The sequence below is a fragment of the Rhinolophus ferrumequinum genome, chromosome 7, assembly GCF_004115265.2.
Source record: "Rhinolophus ferrumequinum isolate MPI-CBG mRhiFer1 chromosome 7, mRhiFer1_v1.p, whole genome shotgun sequence".
Lineage (NCBI taxonomy): Eukaryota > Metazoa > Chordata > Mammalia > Chiroptera > Rhinolophidae > Rhinolophus > Rhinolophus ferrumequinum.
The window spans coordinates 88,752,420-88,772,746 of record NC_046290.1 but is presented as its reverse complement, the minus strand read 5'-3'; the positions used below and the strand labels follow the sequence as shown (position 1 = coordinate 88,772,746).

At 35.3% G+C, this 20,327-nt stretch overlaps 1 protein-coding gene across 1 annotated transcript in view; it reads left to right on the top strand.

Moving 5' to 3' along the window:
• Positions 1–20,327, top strand: part of FBN2 (fibrillin 2) — a 264,303-nt gene that overhangs the window by 164,185 nt on the left and 79,791 nt on the right. The window contains exons 17-23 of the mRNA XM_033111165.1: positions 1,229–1,282; positions 3,664–3,789; positions 6,275–6,400; positions 11,014–11,133; positions 16,619–16,756; positions 17,333–17,383; positions 17,897–18,022. Coding sequence (XP_032967056.1) covers positions 1,229–1,282; positions 3,664–3,789; positions 6,275–6,400; positions 11,014–11,133; positions 16,619–16,756; positions 17,333–17,383; positions 17,897–18,022 — 741 coding nt within the window. The remainder of the gene's footprint in view (positions 1–1,228; positions 1,283–3,663; positions 3,790–6,274; positions 6,401–11,013; positions 11,134–16,618; positions 16,757–17,332; positions 17,384–17,896; positions 18,023–20,327) is intronic.

Here is a 20,327-nt window from a genome sequence, read left to right as displayed (position 1 = left end):
AAAGGAAGGAACAGTTGGTTGCCTAGGGAAGCTGGTAAAGACTTCACAGAGGAGGGCATGTGTAGTTTGGTCTTGAAAAAATAAGAACTTCGCACGTGGAAGATGGAAGAAAAGCATTCGGCAAAATAAATGGCTTGTCATTCCATTAAAAATCCTAAATGGATTGTTCAGACCTTAGCAAAATGATGAGAATTCATCCAGAAGAATTACTGAGCATGATGTTGTTAAAAGAGAAGAGTTAACGAAGGAAACCTTGCCCTAAAATATATTAAGTTGAATTATGTGTATTATGAAAGAAGTACAAAAATTGATAACAAGACTAGATTTAAAAGGTCAGTGAACTAAATAAATTAATCCAGAAACAGATGGGAATAGAAATAGTCTTGAAAAACATGAGAACTTCCTACGTGGAAAGTGGAAGAAAAGCATTCCAGCACAGGAAATAGCTTGTCATTCAATTAAAAATTCTAAATGGATTGTTCAAACCTTAGCAAAACGAGGCGAGTTCATCTAGAAATAAATGGGAATGTAGGATTCGATAAACGCAGATTTTACATCAGTGAGAAAAAATTGAACTAAGTATTAAATATTGTTGATAAATATCAGTAAAAATGTGAAGTTAGCTCCTAACATGAAACCTTACAAGAATAATTTTGTTATAGAATATATTAAATTTTGGTTATTTTATAATGGTAAAGTACTTTCAAAGCAGACTAAAACATACATATAAATTGGAAAACTGTTTTTCTTAATTTACAAAGAATTTACATTAATCATAAGGCAAGGTGAAATCCTCAGAAAAAGTGCAACGTATACAAACAAGATTTTACAAAGTAGAAATGCAAATGGTAAATTACCAGACGGTAAAAAGATGCCTAATCTTTCTAAAATTAAAAGAACATTAAACTAAGATGTCATTTTTGTTTATTAGATTGGTGAAGTATAGATGATTGATTTTTCTTAGTATTAGGTGCAGTATACAAAAATGGAAACTCTCTTCCTCTGCTGATAGAAGGGTAACCCAGCACATTTAGAGAGAGGAGGATTATTTTTGGAATTCTTATAATAATTATGCACTAGAAAATGGTCTTTTTGGTGTTTTTTTTTTTCACTTTAAAATGTAATGCATGTAATTCTTCCTAATGATAGCTTTGGAGTTATGTGACTTGTTGTATAAAACAGATATGGTTTCGAGTTTCTGATTTCTCTATTCGTTTTTATCATGTAGCTGAATTCCATGGTCTGTGTAGTAGTGGAGTAGGAATCACAGTGGATGGAAGAGGTAACTCCATTCTATTCTCCATCTTATAATACTTACGTAATTATATAGCTTTATGATTCTGCATTATGAACATGATTATATTTAATACTATAAAAACATAGCAGTATAAAATAATAAGGTACTTGATCTCTTAGAACAATGATTATAAGCTTGATGATTATGAAGTGGCATGTAGATTCACCTTCTTTTTCATAGTGGATAAATATATATTGGCTAAATACGCACTGTTAAAACTATCAGTAACAAATTATACTCATGATTTTATGGATACCATTACTTATAAAGAGGCTAGAGTTAGTATTTAGGTTAAAAAAAAAAGTGAGTGAATTTAAAGAAAAAAAATTAAATAATGGTGCTGAGATGGTTAAAACAAAAATCTTTAAGAGATATTTGATATGGATCAAGTTTGGGATATACTACCCTAAAAATAAATTGTTAGGACTACTTATGCCTAAGAATGCTAAAATGTCTTTATCCAACTAAAGAAATGAAATTTATTAAAGTTTTCTTACTTTAAATTTAGCAATATGATTAATAAAATTCTAACATGGAAACTTGAATGTTAAATACATATGTGTTTATAAATTTAAAGTTATTTTATATGTTAGTATACATATAGTTTCATTTGTTTTTTTATTTTTTGTTGTTGTTTTCCTTTCTATTTTTATTTTTTTAAGTAAGTTTTAGAGTAATTTGTTACACAGAAATATATAACTAACACATTCACTGATTGTTCTACATTGTTGAATATCTGCATATATGACTGTTTGTCTTTCTGATGATTTGGTCGCACATTCTTTGTTTTTTATTAGTTTCAGGCATACAGAACAACATAGTGGACAGACACTTGTATAAACTTACATAACTCACAAAGTGATAATCCCAACAAGTCTGCCCACGTGACACTGTACATAGTTATTAGAACATTATTGACTATATTCCCCATTCTGCACTCATATCCCCATGACTGTTTTTTTAATTATAGTTGACATTCAATATTATTTTATATTACTTTCAGGTGTACAGTGTGGTGGTGAGACATTTATATAATTTATGAAGTGATGCCCCTGATAAGTGTACTACCCATCTGACACTGTACATAGTTTTTACAATACTGTTGACTATTTATTTCCCCCATATTATTCTACACATTCCCATGACTCTCCTGTAACTATCATTTTGTACTTCTTAATCCCTTCACCTTTCTTACCCAGCCCCCCAAAACCCTTCACGTCTAGTAACCATCAGTTTGTTCTCTGTATCTTTGGGTCTGTTTCTGTTTTGTTTGTTCGTTTATTTTGTTCTTTAGATTTCACATATAAGTGAGATCGTATGGTATTTGTCTTTCTCTGTCTGACTTATTTCACTTAGCGTAATACCCTCTAGGTCCATCCATGTTGTGGCAGTTTCATTTGTTTTATTTTTTAAATAAAACTGGAGGGTGCTGTTAATCTTCACTTTACATATATGTTCTACTTCTGTGTTTGAGAAGACTTTCGACAAATTAAGATCAGGTGACTGTGATGTTGCATCTTTGCAATGAATGTTGAAACCAGAGTAAAGAAGAGAACTTTTACAAGATGTTTCTCCCAGAAATAAAACTAAAAGGCTGACATCTCTGGAGTATTTGAAGTCTTCCGAATTCTAGAAAACAATACTTAGCATCAAAATTTGAGCACAGTGGCCAAAATTTGATTTTATGCCTATCCTATATTTTATTACATTTTAATATGGGCTCCCCAGCAGAGCCAGCCACCTGTTGAAAGAGCTTGGTTGCTCAAACAGCCACATTGTTCCTCAAGTCCCACTGCACATGGGTGACAGAGAGTAGTCATGTTCATGGCTTATTGTGAAACATCATGTTCTCAAGCATCCACGTTTGAACTGTCCTCTCCATTAATTTCAACTTATCAGCAGAGAAACATTTATTAAGTATCATATTACTTAGTTGACTATAAAAATATGATAATAAAATAGAAATATTCCATGCCTTCGGGGACCATAAAATTATACAGACCACCCTAGTAAATCTTTGTCTTTTAATTAGATGGTTATAATACCTATCAAGATGAGTTTTCCTTTGGATTTTGAGCCAACAGCCTATTAATTCTTTTATTCATTTTATCATAAACACAGGCACATTACATGGTTTAATTCTTTGAATTTTGGCCAGTTCCCTTCATTTTTCTTTTGATTTAACAGGGAAGTGTCCTGTATCTCTGTTTTATTCTTACTCCTTATTTTTCTTCCCTTTCCCTTTCTGAAAGGTAGACAAATTGCAGATTAGCAGAGTTAAACACTTCATATGTTGAGTTATCTTTATTATATATCAACAAACAATAAAATGCCTGTGAGCATTAAACTTTTGACATTTGATGCAGATATCAATGAGTGTGCTTTGGATCCTGATATATGTGCCAATGGAATTTGTGAAAACTTACGTGGTAGTTACCGTTGTAATTGCAACAGTGGCTATGAACCAGACGCCTCTGGAAGAAACTGTATTGGTAAGTTATTTGTTATATTCAGATAGGAGCCTTTCATATAGTATAATCCCATGGATTATAGGAGAAATCAAAATACAAAGAAGACTAAAACTAGAGATCTTACAGTTTCTCTTGTTTCCTTCTTAGTACACAAAGATAAAAAAAATTTGGAGTCAGGCAGATTCTTTTTCTGTTACACAGAAACCAACTTCTTAGTGGCACAACTTAGTATTTAAATTTTTTCTTTTCTCAAGTGAATGGGCACATACTAAATTATTGGCCTGTTATTGTTCTGCATATATCTTAATTCTATAATTTTTTACTAAGGAATGGACTTCCTTAAGAGGGCAGTATAGATAATAGTAAGTTAAGAAAATAAAGTATTACAGGTTGACAAAACTTTGACTTAGAAAGAAACAACTAACTGTTACAACATATCTATGTGGTGGGTAAATTATAAGAGAATGCTTGAAAACATTCAAATGTACAGCTCATATATTGAAGAATTTGTGAAGACTCTAGATTTTCCCATCGAGTACTTGAGTCCATTTTTATAAAACGAATGTTGTTTGATCTGTCATTATATGTAATAATTTTTACATCTTAACACTGTAATTTTTACATTGACATCACATTCAAGTTTTTATTATGACTAAGAAGAAATACATTTTTCAGCAATAATGGTACTGGTTTTTATTATTGAATATGTTCATTGATCTTGACTTGAAGAAATACATACAGATGGAAATATAAAACTATGTTACATATCATGTATTTATAATAGATTTTGATACCTAAGAGAAGAACACCCGCCAAAGATTACTGAACATTTACAAAATATGCAAACCATCTAGCTTTTATTCACCAAAAACAAAGTTGCTTCCAGCATAGCTTCCAAGTACAGTGAAGTACATGGGGACTCTGTTGAATAGGAGGAGATTTGGTCGGCATTCACACATCGAACACAGTTCAGGGCACTGCTTACCTCTTTAAATAAGGTATATGCATAATTCTGATAAAAATTAAAACTAGATTTTAAACATAAAAATGAAGCAAAATTCCAGTTTTAGTTTGTTAGAGCTGCTGTAAAGTACCAAAAACTGGGTTGCTTAAAACAACAGAAATTTATTGTCTCATAATTTGGGAAGCCGAAAGCCCAAACTCAAGATGTCCACAGAGCCATTCTCTCTGATGGCTCCACGGGAGAATCCTTCCTTTCCTCTTCTAGCTTCTGGTGTTTGCCAGAAATCCTTGGCATTCCTGGGCTGGTACGTGCATCAATCGAGTCACGTGTTCATCTTTGCCCTGTGTGTCTTCACATCATCTTCCCTGTGTGTGTGTCTGTCTCTATGTCCAAATTTCCTTTTTATAGGGACACCTGTCATATTGGATTACAACCTACCATACCAACCTCATTTTAACTAGATTACCTCTACAACACTCCTATTTCCAAATAAGGTCACATTCTGCGTATTGGGTGGGGTAGGACTTCAACATAATGTTTTTGAGGGACACAGTTCAACCCATAGCCTGGAGTAATGGGTAAAATAATTATGACACAGCCACTTGGTAAAACATCCAATCATGGGGGAAATTACGGTCATACTTAAAGTATGATGCTAATTTTTAAAAGTCAAGGTTCAAAATTGGAGCAAAACCATAATATCCAAAGGGAAAAATGATGAAACACAAAGAATTAGTAGTATTGGTAGTGATGGAATTATAGGAAATGTTTTCCTCAATCTCTGTTTTCCAAATTTTTACAATATGAGTATGTTTGGTCAGGTACAATTGTTATTTGCAAGAGTAAAAATATAACTTACAAGGATCTCTCCACCCCAAACTGCAATTTTTTATTTCTTTCTGTCATTAACTACACTCGAAAAAATGAGAGTGTGGATATGAAGATAAAACTCAATGTGAGATTCTTAAACTGGAGCTTTAAATATTTTCTAGGCTGTTCTATTCTAGCCTATGAAAGGAATATATGAAATGCATCATTAATTTTAACAATTAATAATTGTTTCTGAGGTAAAACATAATGGAAAGAGATTAAATACTAATATTTGTTTAATTGCCATTAAATGCATTCTATATTAGGTTTTTAATCAGATAGAAGTTTTACACTTTTGTTATTTTTATTACATATAAGCAAACATACAGACAAATGAGTTTAATCTTTTAATATATTTCATTGATGCCTTAAAAATATCTAATATAATACCAGTAGAGGACAATAAGTAAATGAAGAACAAGGTAGTCATGTGCCTTTTCCAAACAACAACATACCTCAGAGGGACTTCAAAACATCTTAAAAGTAACCACCAGCATAAGAATGTTCCATTTGAGTAGAGCCAGATATATTTGCTTGGGATCAAAGAATGTGCTGTGGCTACAAAGAGACTGTGTCAAGGAAAGGGGGGAGAAGAAAACAAAAACAAAACATCGGTCACTGTGCTATACGTTTCAATATGTGTGTCTTCTATCTTCTAACGGGTGTTTCCAGACATTGATGAGTGCTTGGTAAACAGACTGCTCTGTGACAATGGCCTGTGCCGAAACACACCTGGAAGTTACAGTTGCACCTGCCCACCTGGGTATGTGTTCAGGACTGAAACGGAGACGTGTGAAGGTAAGAGCTGTCTTCTTGCCTTAGATGTGAATAAGTAAGCACCTCGATATGCATAAATGTCAAGTATTAGGGTGGTTCAAAAGTAATTGCAGTTTATGCAATTATTTTCAACCTTTTAAACCGCAATTACTTTTGCACCAACCTAATACATTGACGAAGCAATATAGTAAAAAGTATTGTTTGAAAAATTTTTTAACTTTATAGTCTCTTTCAGCTAATCCACAAGTTTTAGAAAAAGCGTGCGCCTAACCCAGTTTACAAATACCGTCAGTTCTATTCGGATAAAATATCAACAGACATTTGAAACCAACATTTTGAAGTTTTAAAACTAAAGTGAAAAACAGCGAAAGGAGCCAGTTCGTTTTACTTGCAAAAGAAAATGTTAGATTTTTGTTTACCTCGTTTTCCGTTTTTAAAAGCCACTATTGCACATTAGTCTAGGGGAACCTGAATTATGATGGCAAATTCAGCTCTTAAGCATTTTACTTATGAAATGATTGATAAAATCCCTCAGCAGATGGCCCAGAATATTTGGGACCTGACTAAAAATGGTCACCTTAATTAAATTATAGTCTTCAGAAAATTGTCCTTTTCCTTTGATAACTTATAAGTTACCGTTTGGCCTTGTAAATCATAAGCCAGTATTTAAAAGCTTCTTTTCTTTGAACCTCATTTGTCTGCAGTAGAAGTTATGTGAATGAGTTAAATGCCGAAGCACGAGGGAAGGCCTCATTTTTAGTGAGATACCAGCTAAGAAATGAGTGCATTCGATTATGTTTTTTGTTTCTGGATGAAAGTACTGTGCATTGCAGAATAATCTGTTATGTGACTACCAGTGATTGTTCTTTTTAAGTCTCACTGTGTGGGCCTACAGAAGTATCCCATGACATTATCAAATGCAATAACTACTTCCCAGTAGTAACTTTTTAAAAAAGAGATTTCATCTTTCATTATTTTGAATAGTCCTTTCCTTGTCTGTTAAAGTATTTGTTAGTGACTGCACAGCCAAGAAAACTGCAAGAGTAATATTATGCAAAAAGATGTTAACATTCTCTCTCCATCTTATTGTTTAACATCAAAGCATTCTTGTGAACAGAAACAAGTTAGGACTGGAACAAGATGCCAGAACACAAATGATTCAGCTGAAGTCAATGAAATGCAATTACAAAGTACAATTCTAAGTTTGGATTGAATTGGAGGGACCACTGCAAAACAGTAATTAGCCTGCAGAAAGAAAGAAGAAAAAAAACCATCAGCATGAAAAGCAGTTTTTGTAATCTTAGCACTGGTAACTGTTTCCCCTCTGTCCACCGCATTTTGAGGAGCTCCTCAAGGAAGAGCATTCATTCCATTCCCAATTAAAGTTCTTGAAAGTCCATCTTCTCTGTAGACGAGCAGGAGGCTGCCCTGGAGAGTTTGCGATGTCCTTCCATAAGATATAAACGCTCTCTTTTCAAACTAGCTAAGGCTTCTCAAATGGATTCACCCGGAGGCTTTAGTTTCTAGCACCCACTCCCACCCACCCCCTTTCACCTTTTCTCCCACCCACCAAAATCACCTTTCAAAATTGCTCTGAGAAACGTACTCTGTAAGAAAGTACTCTAACCATATTTCCTCCAGGAGTATTTTGGTGGGTGGGAGGAGGGATGTCAAGAGTTTATTAATAAATTTGTTCTTTATTCCCGACTTTCCTTCCCACTGTCTTTTATCATTTTATGTGTTGTCTGTTGGAGGATAGGCTTCTGTTAAATGTTAAAAAACTTGAACGCAAGACCAGCTTAAGATATCTTAATGTAACTGGGATGCTGAGGACTATTAGGACGGGCTCTCTGACCTCAGTGACAGTGTCCTTCGGTGCTATTGTGAGAGAGACACGTAGTGGAGAACTAAACGGATGGTGTCTTTGATTTAGTTTGGTCCAAGTTTGGTTTGTATGTCAAATTGTCAATGTTGTTTATAGCAAATTCCTTCCATTTTAACAAGTAAGATGGAGTTGAAGGGTACTAAGACCCGGCATACCAAGGAATAAATAAAAGGCAGGGACTCTCCTGCTTATATGAACAATTGAAGAGTAGTGGCAAATGGTGTTTAATAGTATAATGTTGGATGATTACATAAATATTACAGCACATTAATACCAAACCAGGCAACAGTCAGGGGTTAGAAACAGTGCTCTTCACTTATTTTGTCCAAAGGGTAATTGTTCCTGATAAATCTGAGCCTTTTCTTTAATATGAAATATATTTCATATCTGCCATTCATAAGAAAGAAGTTCACGTTATGCAAACACAAGAAATGACAGAGAAATATTTTGGCTCTAGCCTTACGACATTGGTGGAAATAAAAATGATTTATTATGAGAAACCTAACCAAATAACTTTTACTTCTACATTTTCTTCCCACTGTTATTTGCATTTTATTAAACGTTTTGCAAAAAAAAAAAAAAAAAAAAAGACATGAAGGCCACGAATCTCTTTTTTCCCTTGGGTCTCTTCCTTATTTCCACCATCAAGTTCACACAATAAATTTGTCTGCCTGAAGCAGTCAAATAACAGGGAGTTATTAGCAGATTCATTGTAGACTATAACTTTCTCTGCATATATTTGCTATATTCACTAATTTTGCTTGTCATTCATGTTTTCCACAGGCTATTTTAGATATATAATAAATAGAAGTAATAATAAAGTTCCTCTGATATTTTAGACTAAAGTTACAAAAAATTTATTTTACTTTTTTTGTTTGAGTTCTGAGAGCCTGTGAATGTTAAAATTTTTACAGCAAGCACTGTGGTTTAGATTGTGTTTCCAGTGACATAACTAGTTAAATGTAAACCAGATGTGCTTTGAAGTTTATTTCCAGGAATGTACAGTGAACTGTTTCAATTCCTGGTTCCATGACATTTATAACATAAAAACATTGTATTTAAGGAAAAATTAAACAGTTGATATTTGTAGCTGTCATTGCATGTGTTTATAGTTTTTGAGTTCATAACTGCTTAATTTAAAATAGGGATTTTGAAAATGTATGATAATTGACGTTTTTTTGGTTTGGGAGCTTCTTACAGATGAAATTAATAGGTGAATTATATATAGTCCTCAGATTAGTTATCTGCTTCCTGACTATATCTGATTCCTTTTGTGTTTTTACTGAAAGAATGTCAGTACTCTTGAATAGATTTTCTCATTCCAAATCTGTGCTATATTTACAAAACCTGCTCTTGTATTTTTCTTTTAAGAGGTTTTCTTGCTACAAACAACCTGAAAGAAGAATGTATTTATATTTCCTCAAACAGTTTCTACTTCAAGAATTACATTAATACCTGGGTGCTTCTTTAGTAGTTTTGAAGCGGCAAAGCAGGAACACACCTGTTTTCCACATTGATTTTTAAATTTGCATTTCAAGTCCACTAATTTGAAAATCAACAGTGAGCCCTGCCTTTTCAGGACCAGTTTAGTTTATATTTGACTTAAGACGTTCAAGAGCAAGCATTGAAATCTTATAGTTATTTGCATGTTTTCCTCAATGTAGTATTTTATATTTAATTCAAAGAGGTGTTTAGAAAAAAAATAAGTATTTTGGTTAACTTGGAAACCTTAGTGTTCAACAAAAACATGTCTTGAGGTATGTTGATGTGTTTCAGATAATTAACCAAGTACAAAAAGAAATCTGTGTACCTCTTCTTTAAATTGAGTGGTTGAATTTATACCGAAAAGTCAGCCTTTGATATTGTTTTTAGTACTTTAGCTGAAACTTGTATTTATTTTTAATTAACTCATGTTAAGCTATTTAAGTTTATTGGCTAGACGTTTTTGTTAGTCACCACTTGAGAACATAGGTATACTCTAATTCTGTTTACTTCTGACCATCAACAGCAATTGTTTTGATTATAGTATTGATTTGATTTAGGACTCAAATCAAATTAATGATAGTAAAGGACTATTTGAAGCAATTAAAAGTTTTTTTCTCTTTTTGATTTTACCAAATTCCGTTGTGCTTTTAAAAACTCCACACCAAACATATAAATGTGAACAGGCTAATCAGAGTGGAAGGTGGGTAAGGACTGGAGGAGAATGCTATACCTGGTATTCAAGTTTCATCCCTTAGCTTCTGATTTGCATCCAGGAGTTTGGAATTAAAGCCAGCACGGTGATATTTTGCCTCTAATATAGGCTTTTTTAAATTGTTCCAAAACCTCACAGAGCCATAAATGACAGAAACAATCAACCATTGTTTGTGCACCGGATGTCCCACCTAGCAATATGTTGCTTTCCATGGAATCAGAGTTCAGATTTCCCACAGGACAATTACATCTTGTTATGGGGGAAAATTAATCCAATTCATGTAAACCTGTAGTAAGACAGTGAAGATTCACATGCTAAACCACTTCCAAATAGGCTAATTCCTATAGTCCTACTGTGTCCCCAGGCGTGTATATGTGTATCCACTCTGTAAAATGCATATCTCCATTCCCCATTCACTTATGCCTCATAGATCCATATTAAAATTACAAGAGCCAAGTTTACCAGACATTCTGGCTTAACATGGCTTGTTGGAATAATATTTTCCAAAAACACATGGCAGTTCTAACAGAATCTTTTCCTTCTGGATCGTAGATATAAATGAATGTGAAAGCAACCCCTGTGTCAATGGGGCCTGCAGGAATAACCTTGGATCTTTCAATTGTGAATGTTCTCCTGGCAGCAAACTCAGCTCCACTGGATTGATCTGTATTGGTAAGATGCACACACGGAGCCCACGTTTCAGTTTCACTCAGAGCTAAGCAGAGACCTCAGGCCTTAATGCGGGTCAAAACAGAACCTGATGACGGGAAGCTAATAATTACTCTCCCTGTTTTCTCTCATTATCAAAATAGGAGTAAAACATGATAGCATAAACTGGACAGGCTCTTAAATTTTGTGATTTTCTAGGAAGTGTTCCTTTCGTGTAAGTAGATACATCGTGCTGTAAGTTAAAGTATTTCCATACCACACAGATATTTATATTCGTTACTCTAAGAATGCCTTAGGCATCAATGCAATCAAATCCCTGCTGTGTACTTTTCATAAACAACCTTCAGTGGTAAACAAAAATGTGATAGCATTTGGACTCAGTTAAAGGGACAAGAATTTGAAGATTTTAAGCTTCAAACAAATAGAAAGAATTTATTGTTTTCTCATTTCTCCCGTAAATGTATGGGCTTCAAGGAAGAGAAGGTAACTATTTTCTTGCTTTTGGAAATCTCTAAGGGAAAAAAATTCCAAAACTTTAAACTAACATCTTTTAATATAGCAAAATGTTTAAGGTCAGTTATTGATAATGACAATAGGACATATATAAAATGAAATCATCTGATCTATTACTATAAGAAACAATTCAACACGAAGGGGAAAAAAGAAACTATTCTAGTAATTCTTTTCCTTGATTCTAGTGTCTGTGGCTCCAGTGGCTAGGCATACGACAGTTCATATCGTTAGCTAGTATCCACCTTTAAAGTGAACAAAAGGTAGATTTCCAAATAGAAAGATATTTCAGTTTTACATAGTGCCATAAAAATGGCAGTTCTTGTTCTCTTAGCCAGTATGAATTTTCAGTTTAATATTTGTCAAAGACAATTAGTATTTTCAATATTATGTCTGATATTATCAATATTTAGCTGATAATATGATATGCTAGAGTATCCGTTTGTTACATGAAAACAAATGGCCAAATCCAAAGTTATCAATGAAAACCTTCCATTTAGAAATGCCAGCTCTTTATCTCCCAGTGAGGTACAGCTGATGAAATTTGAGGCCTGCTCAGCTCTCCATATTAGGAAATAGACTGCCATCTGCCTGGGGCGTTACTTTTTTCTTATAGAATTCCAGATTGGGGGATGGTGGAGAGAAGAGGCATGTGGATTGGATCTGGTAAGGCAGAAGTATTTTTTGCTAAGCCACAATTTCCAACTGAGATAGAGTCATTTTATTAGGCAAAGGAAATGAACTCAGCATTAGTCAATTAACGTCTCAGAAAACTAAATCTGTATGCCACTTGGGCATCAAAGATATCTTAGTTTTGGCTTCATCATAAACACTTCTATTATTTTGGCCTTTTACCCTTATATTTATTAATGAAAAAAAAGACAAAGACTTTTTATTCCCAAGTCCTTAGATTGGGCAACTAAACACCACCTTATTTTTCTCAGCCAACGTGTGACGTGTTTTTATTCGTTATGATCAAATTTGTATATCCCAGCCTAAAGCTGCTCAGAAAGATAGTTACTTAATATTTTGAAAATTTGTACAGCACTGTATCTGCTTTTTTCACTTAAGACAGAATTCTAGTTTTAAAAAGAAAATAAACAGTAAAATAGAGAGCAAGAGAAATTATGCATTTTTTAAATAGAACTGTTAAGTGGCTCTTATTGGTGATTAGGCTGCAACTGCTCTTTCGGAGAGTCCAAGTCTCTAAATTTTGAATGGAATAAAAATTCCCTGATGTGATTACAAATTTAAAATTAAGTGAGAACACATATGAGTTAGTTAGATATTAAGACTACTTAGGAATTTAAATCTATTCTGTAAACTTCCTAAATATAAGTTAATCTTAAACAGCTTTGTAAACTGCATGTGAAGACTATTGTATTCTGGTTGAAAATGATTAAATATAATGGAAGAGTAAATTTGGTTAATCCTTCCTGCATTACACTGCTCACATCCAATGGCTCTGCATAATCCAGACCAGTTTCCCTCATCTTTGGTGTGGGTCTGCGTTCTGTCCTCCATTTACATGGATGTATATATGACCATGGCCGTGACCTCTCTGTTCTCAAATCCAATGGTCAATTCTTAGTTCTCAGCTTAGCCTATACTAGCCATATTCGGCACAGGTCATCATTCACCCCGCTCCAGAGGTTTTTCACTTTTGGCCTCCTCTTCTTTCACTTCTCTGGCCCATTTTCAGTTTTCGTTGGTAAGTCTTTCCTCCTGCTTTCCTCCTGCTTTCCAACTTGTCTTATCCTCCTGCTATCCAACTTGAAGTGTACCACGGGTTGGTCTTTGAACCCCTTGGCTTCCCTGTCTGCATTCATGCTTAGATGGCCTCTACATCGACTCAAATTTCCCTCTTTACCCTTGTCGTGAGCGGGATGTGTCTATCAAAGTAGCAGTCTCACACACGTTTGTGTCTCTCCACAATGTCAGACTTTGTTAGAATAAAGCCATGGATCTAGTCCTATTGACTCAGTTTACCACGGGCGTTAACCAAGGCTCTGACCAGAGGATAGTCTCCAATAGTTGACAGCGGTTTCACACAAGAGGGTCACACAGTTTGCAAGTAATAGGGTTCGGCAAGGTAAACAGAGTCTTATGCAAGAAGGATGAGAGAGTCCGGTGTTCAACGAGAGTCCCTAGGCGCTGTGGTGCGGAGTATCGGGCATCGGGCAGGGCTGGTGAGACACCAGGAGGCGAGGCGCCACGCGCTCCATCTGGGACGAGTGCAGATGCGGCTGTCAGCTCCTCAGTTGAGGCCTGAGTGAGGAGCTGCCCAGAGAGCTCTGATTTTATGCTCAAGACTTGGTATGGCGCACCCAGCTGCAGTCCCATAAAGCCATGCAGTGGTCACACCCCACCCTGTATCTGGAGTTACCTGATTTGGGTGTTCACTGGGTGCGCCTTTCATGTGATGCTCTAGCATGGCTGTCACTTTGTGACTGACATAGTTATCGGAATTATTAGAGTCTATTTTGTGTTCATAATTAATGCTCTATACAATCTTCAACCTCTCCACTGATTTCAGGCTTGTATTTCCAACTGTCTACACAGTTTCTCCATTTGGAGACATTTCTAATAAACATTTCAAACTTAACATGTCTAAAACCAAATTCCTATCTTTCAGCTTGAACCTGTGTCCCCTAGAATTATTTCTGTCTTGACAAATGACAACTCCATTCTTTTAGTTTCACACCCCCAAAACTTTGCAGTCATCTTTGATGCCTTTCTCTCAAACTCCACATTGAATCCATCAGCAAATCCTGTTGGTTGTACTTGAAGTTTGTTCACATTTGAACTACGTCTCACCACTACCAGCAGCAACCTCCAGTCTGAGCCACCATTATTTCTCTTCTTGATTATTACTGTAACCTCTAATTTGCTTACCCTGCTTTTTCTTTCAGATCCCAACTAACCCCTGACTGTATATTAATAACTACATCTATATTGTGTACGGGGTGGGGGTCGGTGTGGGGGGGGTGTATGCACACAAATAACACAGAGAGAGAGAGATGGCTGTGTGTAAGGGTGTATCAATGGATTTTGTGACTTTTAAGTGTTAATACAAAACTAGTCTGAAGAAGCTTCGTGTTACAGAGTGAGTTCTCTGAAATAGACTGTACAGGTTTGACTCTCGATGCTGACACTATACTAGCTGGGTAACCTTGGATACATAAGTTGTCCTCTGTGTGCCTCAGTTTTCTCATCTGCAGATTGTACATACCTTACAGGTTTGTTTTAACAAGTAAATGAACTGATACATGGAAAGCCTTTAATGGTGCTTGTTGCTACCTCAGTAAATATTAGCAAGTACTGTTACAATATATCTTACTTAAAATGACTACAGCCAACATCATAAATCAGTAATTAGTCCGGGTCCTTAAAACACAGAGTAGTCCGGATCATTTAAATACACAGTAGCGTTACACCAGCATCTCTGTTACTTCTGTGCTACAGAATTTACAGGTTTAAGCCTGTAAAACGCCTGGCTTGATACAAATGCTGAGGAGCAAGTCTTTTTCATTTGCATGCAATTTTGACCCAAACTGAATCTCAAAACGGTAAAAAGCAAAGTGACTCTCCATCTCTTTTCTACATTCTTGCCCCGTAACTTTTTCTTTCCAGTCAGGGACAGAGTTGTTTCATTTTTCCCTCTGTCCCAGAGGGCTCAGTTTGTAAGTGACTTCCTCTTACCCACTGCTGTGTTCCACCGGGGATCAGAAATTACAACTTCTCCCTTCATGGGCCTGCCAGTTTCATCTTAATTCCCTGTCTGTGTTTCTCGTTATATCTTGTTTTTATTGTTGAATTTAGCAGTAAAACTTTATCTGCCCATATTATTAATTGAGTTTTAAAATAAATACTGTAGGGATATGCTTTTTCTTTATTGTTTTCCAAGTGTATATGCCACAGTATGCTATTAAGATTTAGTTATATTGTGTTTTACACGTCACCTGCATCGGAACCACCTGAGAAGCTGGTCAAATGCAGACTCCTGGCTGCACACCTGGAGACGTGTGAATCTGCATTTTAACAAGAGCCTTGGTGATGTGTGTGCTGAACTGAGAGCCCCAGTTCTAAAAGGAAAACTTTATAAATGATTTATTTTACCCAATTAGTATTTCCCATGTCAACTTTGACTGGATTCCTTGTCCCTGCTTCAAAATCAATCACTTAGCAGTCATTTAAAGAGGAACTTCAACTTATGTGGAGACATAGTCTAAAATTGTTAGGAGCAGTTATCGCTAGATAGTTGAATTACAGAAAAGCTTTATATGTTCTTTGCTATTTCTTCAAATACTTTACCATGAATGTGTTACTTTCTGAACTAAAGATAAAACTATATATATGAGTGCATAGGGAAACGCCCAAAAGAAAATACCATCAACTATTAACCCTGGTGTGTCTTAGTGGTGGTTTTATAGGTGATGTTTATTTTCTTCTTTATCTTGTAGGGTTTTTTTTCCTTAAAATTATTCATCAAACAAGTACCTTCAGTTAGAGAAATACTAGCTTCCCTCTATTAGAACATAAATTGTGTGTGGTTGGTTTGGTAGGGACTTAGGAGAGAAGATTATTTGAGCAATTTTGTTTAATAAAATCTTAAATATCAAAGCAATTATCATAAAGGGTAAATCTTACAAGTATTTTTCACTCAAGTAATGGTCTCATTACAGTAATACACTGCATTTGAAAGTACCCAAGTACCAGCATAAAATCTTGGGCAACGCTGGCTGCTCCTAAAATACTAGTAGACATAATTGTATTAATTACCGTATCATGTGAGATACATATAACAGAATATATTATTTATATGTATATAATATACTATCCTTAGAGGCACCTACGTGTAATGTGTTCAAAGGATATACTACTAAATTTTTTTTTAATCCTGTTTTTAATACTATAAATACTGCTGTTGGTGTATACAAAAGATGAGAGCTCCGCATCCTTTCCTGTTCCTTCTCAGACAGCCTGAAAGGGACATGTTGGCTCAACATCCAGGACAACCGCTGTGAGGTGAACATTAACGGAGCCACTCTGAAATCCGAATGCTGTGCCACGCTGGGAGCTGCCTGGGGGAGCCCCTGTGAGCGGTGCGAGCTAGGTAGGAGCCTGACCACAGCTTTCTCGTTGGAAAGCTGCTCCCTCAGCCAGGCCTCTTTTCCACTAGTGAGGAAGACTGTCAGATCATTACTGTCCCTCAAATGTTTTTTTCCTAGTGAAATGTATTCATTTCTTGACATATGTATTTGGTTTATCCTTTTACTGTAAGCAAATCTTCTGAATACTTTAGCCAAGGAAGGGCATCAGCTAGAACTTAGCCACTGGTAGGCTATCAAAATTCTCCAGTGTCCTTGTTTGCGTGGGTCCCAGTAGAACATGTTTCTTTCCTTTAAAGCTTTTATTTGTTTATTTGTAATTCGGTTGGCAATGTGAAAGCAAATAGGAATTGTGGGGGAAATGATGAGAATCTCAATATGGGTCAGCACTGATGTAGTTAACACAGCGTGTCCTGTGCTCCGCTGAATTCAACAGAGGGCACCCAGAGACTTTGGCTTCCAAAACCCCAGCTTGTGGTTTTTACTTAGTTCAATTTAGATTCCATTATACTGTTTCTTGAGCTTAAGACAGTGGTGTTTTCTTTTCTAATGAAGTAAAAATGTGTCCATTGTTCTCATAGATACAGCTTGCCCAAGAGGATTTGCTAGGATCAAAGGTGTTACTTGTGAAGGTGAGTGTATTCTTGAATGACAGGTTAGTGTTTAGAGTGTATTCTTGGATGACAGGTTAGAGTTTAGAGCTAACCTGTAGTATATGCAAAATTAGCATTCACTCTCACACTTTGGAGATAGTTACCGTCTTCCAAACCCTTGAAATTTCAATAAAAATACTCAGTGTAATCGACAAATGCTTTAGAATAATACTGTTAGGAAACAGCTTAGTTTCCCATTTTTCCTCTTGATACTGTTGTGTAAATTTTCACGAGGCCACCACAACCTTTAGGGCCCAGAAGAGCTGACAAAGGAGCTTGTCTGGGCTCTGTTTTATGGAAGGGCAAGGCTGTGGTAATTTTCCCAGCTGGTGCCTAAGAAAACCAGTGGCTGTGCTGTGGAATATTTCTGCTTAACTCAAGTAAGAATTCAAATTGTATTGCAAATTGAATATGCTATACAGGAAGTAAGACTACACCTGCTTTTTCTATCTGTAGTGTCATTATCCCTCTGCTTACTTCATTTCCCTACAGATGTTAATGAGTGTGAGGTGTTTCCTGGCGTTTGTCCAAATGGACGCTGTGTCAATAGCAAAGGATCTTTCCACTGTGAGTGCCCTGAAGGCCTTACGTTGGATGGAACTGGCCGTGTGTGCTTGGGTAAGATTCGTGCCCTTGTGTATTTCATGCATGAAACCAGCCATGAATTGTTCTTATTCTTTGGGCAGTGACCAGTCTAAAACCATTAGGTCTGTATCTGGAAATGCTTTAAATGAGATATTTTGAGGGAAAATCACTAATGGATATTTTTAAAGTGGATGTATTTGAAAGAAATGTTTCTGTATAATACAGTATGTATGGTACTGCTCAAAAATTTACCTCGAAAATTAAAATTTCTTTAACCATATATTTTAGGCAGGTTCATTCTTTCACATGGAATCAATTGAATAAGAGAACTGTGTTTATTTTGAATATGAAAGAAAAATTGGAGACTAGTGTTTGATGTTAACATTTACCAGCCATTGCAGCTGTGCCCTTAGACGACAGTGGCGAAATAGACGACAGTGGCGAAAGTCATGGTCAAAGTTATATTGTTTCTTTTTGAAAACACTGACTAATCCCTGTTCTTCCTTGACCACGTTTAGAGTTTAAATTTTGTTAAGTCTTTATTTTCTAAAGATCTAAAATAAAGAAGTTGTTTCTTTTAACATTATATTATAGAAATGCCTAGTTGATCCTACACTTGACCAGGGTTGGGCTTGACTAAACTGGAGTTTCATGATTGAAAAGGAAACTTGTATTAATTCTATATTGTGCCTAAACAATTTTTTATTTGCTTAAGGGATTTTTGTCCCCCAATATACTATGGAACAAGTAAGTGTTTAAAATAACTTTACATTGGTTTGTATTTTAAATTTAAGCTTGTAGGCAAAGCATGAGCAACGGTAATGTTATATTCAAAGATCTTTAAGGATTTGTATATATCAGTGGTTTTTTAAAATTAGTAGTAAGAAAAATGTTTGCAAAATCATACAGTTTAGTTATTATAATTGACACAGATTTAATTTTAGGTTAACTTTGATAACATTTAAATTTGGATATAAAGTATGACTGTAAAATCATATGGAATTGTTTAGAAATTATAATATCCAAAGTCTGAATAATGAAAAACTCTTTTCCGATTTTTATCGTTAAATTATCTACCAAACTCAAAACAAAGTAAAGTATCTTTTGAAGATGACAGTGTCAATATGCTCACGTGACTAATGAAATCAAGTTGCCTTCAGTAGTAACCAAAGGATGCTATACATGAAGCTGTATCATTGATTGTAAATTATCACTAAGCAAAATTAATTCCCAGTAACATCACTCAGAATCAAACCTTTTGTAATATTCTAAAAGGAGATATTGGATTTTTCCTTTTTGCACTTTGGTTAAATGTTTTTGTCACAACTTGAATTATGCTACATTAATTCATTTTGGCTGGGGAATATGAGAAAGTTTCAAGAGGAGATTGGCATATGACAATGTAAAGTTTTCTGAGAACAAAAGTAGAGGTGAACTGCTTTGATAGAATTGATCAAAATCAAGGGTCCTGGACCCCATGGTTTCAGGAGCCAGGCAGGTAAATGTGTGGGGTGCTAATAAGGAGTGGTGGGGTCCACAACAAACTGTGGAGCACGTGTACCATTCCAGAGGCTTCCAAATTCCTATTTTAATTTCTGTGCAAGCCAATCAAAACATTCACAGGTCATATGTAGCCAGTGTGCTGACAGTTCCTGATGTAAATACTGATATGGATCTCAGTAATAAAGACACAGCATTACTCTGCCAGGCTATCATAACTTGTTACCTACTTAGTCCAAGTACTTTTTTTTTCCTTCATCTAATCCCAGAATAGCTTCTTGAGCAAATTACCTCAATGACTTCAGAAACAGTTTGACTCAAGCCAGAGTTCTCAGGCTACCTGTACTTAAATGAAACCGTCAGATCTTGTTAAGATCCTTACTTCCCTGGTGACAGTGTAGGATGAGGTTGAGACCAGCCCGAATGCCTTGTCTTAATGAGATTCACTGGATTACTGTCACACGTCACACTGGTAGAGAATGTGGCTTTTTGGTTGTTGTTAATGCAGATACAGAAGGTAAAATCACTTACTGTGAATATCTATATTCAGTCTACAGAATCAAAGTGAAAATTTACCAGTTATTTTTTTCTTTAAAAATAGGACTTCTTAATTACAACAATACTTGGAAATGTGTGTTACTCTAGGCTAACGGGAGTTGCTAAAGTTGATGTTACTTTTGGTTGAGAAATTGAAGAATCAGTATTAACAGTAAGTATTAGGTTGGTGCTAAAGTAATTACGGTTTTTGCAATTATTTTTAACCTTTAAACGGCAACTGTTTTTGCACCAACCTAATAAAATAGATAGCACATTTGTTTATGTTTACATTCCATTAGGG